The following is a 5,427-nucleotide window of genomic DNA, read 5'->3' as shown; positions in this document are numbered from 1 at the left end:
GCAAAACACTAAGGACATTGAACAGAACAGTAAGGGGAATAGAGCAACGAAGTTCCCAGAAAATGCAAAAGTAGACTTTGGGGCTGGGGCTTGGCGCCCCATCAGACTTGATCATAAAACACGTATAATAGTCAACAAACAGTCCTTGAACTAACTATAAGCTTTTCTTTCTTATAAAAAAAATTTGGTTGGAAAATGTCCCATCTACCCTGCAGTCCTCATTTTCACCTTTCAGATTTTGTTTTTATTCTTCAAACTTAAAGAGCATTTAAAATGAACATGATTTGACCCTCAAACTTAAGAGGGCCACACTGCCCACACTACCATTTTGGTGCAGTGTGAACTGAAGGGAACAGAATTCTTTGGGAAGGTTTAGATAGAAATACGTCCTTTTTCAGACATCAAAGACCCAGAACAAAAAATCATATCCATGTGAATGAGGGTGAGGACGGAGTAGAGAACCAAAGCCCATCTGTAGACAATTGGACACCCCTTACAGAAGGGTCAGAAGGAAAACATGGGTTGGTCGGGGTACAGTGTAGCACTGATAAAACATGCAACTTTCGTCTAGTTCTTTAATCCATACTCCCCCTCCCCCACTATCAGGAGCCCAATTCTACCTTACAAATCCGGTGAGATCAGAGCATGTACACTGGTACAAATAAGAGCTGGAAACGTGGGGTCCAGGACAGATAAACTCCTCAGAATCAAAAGAATTATTTTTTTACTTTCCCTCTGTCTCAGGAATAGTGGGCCCTGAAATAGTAGACTATTGAGAAGGGGATTAGAATGACCATGTACAATCTCTACAAATGTGCATATTTGACGGATATCTCCCAAGCATTCTTCCTTCTCTTCTGGCTCTACTTATCCTACAGAGATGAGATGGAAGGATTAGAAAAAGGTGTCAAAAATGATACCAAGCGCTCAAGGAGAAAGAAAATGTTTTGGAAATGATGATGGCAACAATGTACACATATGCTCGACACAATGGATGGGTGGATGGATGGATTTTGAAAAGAACTATGAGACCCCAGTAAAATGATTAAAACATAAGAAATGCTGCCTTTGAAATGTGTAGCATACATGGAAAATGTGTTCAGAAATAATAGCTTTCCATTATGACAACGTCTAATGAAGGTTTCTATCATTTAGCGGCAATCCATTTTTACTTACTTTCCTATATTCATTTTAGGCATATGCGGAAGAAGGGACTTCAGTTCTTGGCTAGACACCCTATTTCCATTATTTTTCAGCTATCTTAGTTTCATTATTAGTCTTTGTGAACATCAAAATGGTGTCTTAAAATTGATGCTAACTCTTCTCTCCACTTACTTGAAACCACTCAAAATCAGGAAATATAATATTCTATGATATGTGAGAGAATCTTTTGATAATTTTATTATAATTCCGTTTTGAAAGATTGTCAATAACTTAAATTTCTTCAACAAAAATTCTCTGGAGTACAGAAAGTACAAGAGTCATTAACCTAAAAAAAAAAAGTCATTTACCTTAGGGATTGGAGCCAAGGGGCATGAGATACAATTTTATCTATGCCATTCTTTTAATAAGCTTACAAGGTGGTGTCAAATATTGCATTGCGTGGCTGTGGAAAGATAAGCCATTGCTCTTTCACTTCCTCAAGAGAATTGCATCACAGTTGTGCTCCATTGCTGATACAGTATTTGTTTTATATCTGCCTTGTGGGAAAGAATTTTGCCAAGATAATCCATGCATTGTCACTCTAGCATATAAATAAATGCACATAAAAAGGTTGGAGAAGCCGGATAGTATGTAATATAACAGTGTTCTTAAATCCAAGAAGAACAATGTGTAGAAATAGCCTAAGAGTAAATATGGGTGATGGTACCCCAAAACGTGCACAAGGAGTTACTCTGAATAGTAATCCTTTCAAAAATGTTAATGTAGCTGTCTGGATTTGACCAAAAATATGAGGACTATAAGCAACCAATAATGACCTTCTGATTCAGGTGAGTATTTAATACTGAAATAAAAGTAGAAGAAGCTTTTAGAATAACAAATTTTTCCTTAGACTAGTTTTCACTTGCTAATACATATATAACCAAACAAGTGGCTTTTATCTCTATTAAATGTTGTGCATTCTTTGTATTAAAAATATCTAGGAAAAATGAATTGCTAGGTTTATAGAACCCAAACCAAGTCATTGCCGTAGAGCCAACACCAACTCATCCAGACTCTGTAGGACAGAGCAGAAATGCCCCCTCTGCGTTTCTGAGACGGTACATCTTAATGGGAGAAGAAAGCCTCGTCTTTTTCCTCTAATTTAAAAAGAGTTGATATTTATTTGGTGTTCATCAGTGGATCTTGGGATTTAGCAATATTGTCAGGGGTGAACATAAAGCATGAGTAGAAAGAGTACCATAGAGAGAAACACATTGTCCATGTTTTTATGTCAACAAAGTAAAGGGGATCAGACATTTTGAGGTACAAGGAAAAACAAGTTAGTGTTTTATGTAACAAAAATAAAAATATGTTCTTTAAGGAGAAAATAGCAACCACGACACATACTTGAACTGATAAGCAGCCCTTAAAAATTCATTTTTTCTGGTTAATAGAAGATTATATATACTTTTCCCCAGAAAAGTGAACTTGAAGTTGTACAGAAAAAGGATTATTGGAGAAGCTTGAAATTTTATACAAGGGCTGAACCATAAAATAAAAAGAGAGAAAGGAAACGTTAGCAGGAGTAATCCGAATTTCTGTTATAACAAGTGGTAAAACTTGAAGCATGTTTTGCCATCCTGGAAAGAACAAGTACATAAAACACAGATGGTACAAGTTTGGGGCAAAGTCATTGGACGAACAAATCTAAAAGGCAGCTTCCAAAGAAGAAGTAAAGGAGGATTGTAAAATACAGATTGTATTTGTATTGTCTATATTTAAAATATATGTCTGCATTTAGTGCACTGAGAGAATATTTTCCTAGAATACACTACTAGGCTACAACATTTGAAACATCACAGCTGAAGTTCTAATCTAACCTAAAAAAGCCAAAGTATGCTTTCAGCTTCTCAGAGTCTTTATAGCTTGATATATGCCGCAAGATAGCATGTAATTTTCTTTTCATGAATTCCTAGTGGACTGGGAGCATGAAAAAGTATTTCTTAAGTAATAAAGAAAAGAAGCATAGATAACACTTAGAGTAAGTCCCTAAAAAGGTGAGAAAACTAAACTCATATTCAACAGCGCATCCTTCAACAGACAGACATAAATGCCTACACACTAATAGTAGGTTTATTTGCATGTTGAACCAAGTGTGTGTTTGTATGTACTCACGTTGACAGGGAGGAAATGAAGAAGCATGAGAATGAGATAAGGCTTCGCGATACAGAAAAACATGGTCGGTGGACCACTGTGGGAGCCATTCTGCATCCATGTAAATGTTAGAGAAAATACCCTACAAAGTGACATTGACCTCTACAACTTTACAAATGTCCATCAATCTAGGTTCTTAAAAAGAAGAGCACACCAGCACTGAAGGACCAGCTTCATTGGACTGCTCTCCTCTCCATCATCATGTTCAAACTCAATGTCACAATCTTCATGCCCCCACTGCTGACACTGATCGGTATTCCTGGCTTGGAAGCTGTGCAGTTCTGGATTGGAATTCCCTTCTGTGCCATGTACATCCTCGCCCTCTTTGGCAATTCCCTGCTTCTTGTCATCATCAAATCCGAGCGAAGCCTCCATGAACCCATGTATCTCTTCCTGGCAATGCTTGGAGCAACTGACATTGCTCTCAGTACGTGCATCCTACCCAAAATGCTAGGAATATTTTGGTTCCATTTAGCAGAGATATACTTTGAAGTCTGTCTCCTGCAAATGTGGCTCATCCACACGTTCCAGTCTATTGAGTCGGGCATTCTGCTGGCCATGGCCCTGGACCGCTATGTGGCAATCTGTGATCCGCTGAGACATGCAACCATTTTTACTCATCAGCGTCTTACTCAGATTGGAGCCGGAGTGACTCTCAGAGCTGCCCTCCTTGTAGCTCCGAGTCTCATCCTCATCAGATGCCGGCTCAGGTTCTACCGCACCACTGTGGTCTCTCACTCCTACTGTGAGCACATGGCCATCGTGAAGTTAGCAGCAGAAGATGTCCGAATCAACAAGATCTATGGTCTCTTTGTGGCTTTTAGTATTCTAGGAGTTGACCTCATCTTCATCACACTCTCCTACATCCGCATATTTGTAACAGTCTTCAACTTGCCTCAAAAGGAAGCAAGATCCAAAGCCTTCAACACCTGCATCGCTCACATCTGCGTCTTCCTGGAGTTTTACCTCTTGGCTTTCTTCTCCTTCTTTACGCATAGGTTTGGGTTCCACATTCCATCCTACATTCACATTCTTCTGTCCAATCTGTATCTACTTGTCCCACCTTTGCTCAACCCTCTAGTTTATGGGGTAAAGACCAAGCAGATTCGATATCGAGTGTCCAGAATGTTCTACTCCAGGGACCCTTCTTGATTCTCAGTTACCATGTTTCATTTTAAATGGCAAAAGTCAACTCAGAGAAATACTGTTCTTGAGGAGAATCTGTTATTTGACTTATTTAATGTGTGCGGAAATAGAACATTGTAGATTCACATAGAGACAACTTGTAAGGTTCCCATTCCTTAAAAGAACATTTTCACTTTTAATAGGTGGAGAATTACTTGAACAAGAGTTAATCACATTTTGTTAGTGGTTTACATAAAAAGTAGATTTAATAAATATTTGTCAAGAGACCATTAATCTTATAGATAGTGAGAGACAGTTCTTAAAAGCACGCCTACATGCAATTGTTTAGCAATAGTTTAAGATTATAAAAACATGAAATGATTTTGCTACAAAAATTGATTAACCAATTCCTGGTTTGATAGATTTACCAGTCCTGGTTTTCATATAAACAAAAATATATGCAGATACATGTCAAACAAAGAAAAACAAAAAAATAAAGCATTAAAAAGCCTCCCTTGTAAATGCAACAGAAAAGAATACAACCTAGAACAAATATTACGGTGTTAAATTTAACCTAACTACATCCCCATTCCTCTCCTTTTTATTGCACTCTGTGTGATAGCAAGGTCATTGTTCAGAGAGGAATCACCCAAGGTTGGTTCTAAGTTGTGACACTACAAGTGGAGTTTGAGCTTTCACTGTCGACTCTAGTCTTCCACAGACTGGATGCTCCGCATGTGTGCTCTAACTGGTTATGGTTTTCTGGGGATTATGGCAGGGGAGGCTTGTGGAAATAGGAGCTAATGATGAGGACCCAAAAGCAGAAAATTTTCTAATATTGATTATGGTCCCATCACACAATTGTAATACATTTCAACTGTTGAAGTATGTGATACGTGAATTGTTGCCAATAAAACTGTTCCAACAGTTTTAAAAAAAATCAAT

The 5,427-nt window shown here is 38.0% G+C and overlaps 1 protein-coding gene across 1 annotated transcript; it reads left to right on the top strand.

The window, feature by feature from the left end:
- Positions 1-3,558: 3,558 nt before the first annotated feature.
- LOC142446834 (olfactory receptor 52A5-like) lies at positions 3,559-4,509 on the top strand. Its single transcript, XM_075548569.1, has one exon. It carries the CDS (start codon positions 3,559-3,561, stop codon positions 4,507-4,509), a length of 951 nt encoding a protein of 316 aa, XP_075404684.1.
- The last annotated feature ends 918 nt before the right edge of the window (positions 4,510-5,427 follow it).

This window comes from Tenrec ecaudatus, chromosome 4, assembly GCF_050624435.1.
Source record: "Tenrec ecaudatus isolate mTenEca1 chromosome 4, mTenEca1.hap1, whole genome shotgun sequence".
NCBI lineage: Eukaryota > Metazoa > Chordata > Mammalia > Afrosoricida > Tenrecidae > Tenrec > Tenrec ecaudatus.
This window is presented reverse-complemented; position numbering and strand designations above follow the sequence as displayed.

Bases quoted from the DNA above. Each gene is read 5' to 3' on its own strand.
- LOC142446834 (XM_075548569.1), top strand. From the start codon at position 3,559: ATGTTCAAACTCAATGTCACAATCTTCATGCCCCCACTGCTGACACTG.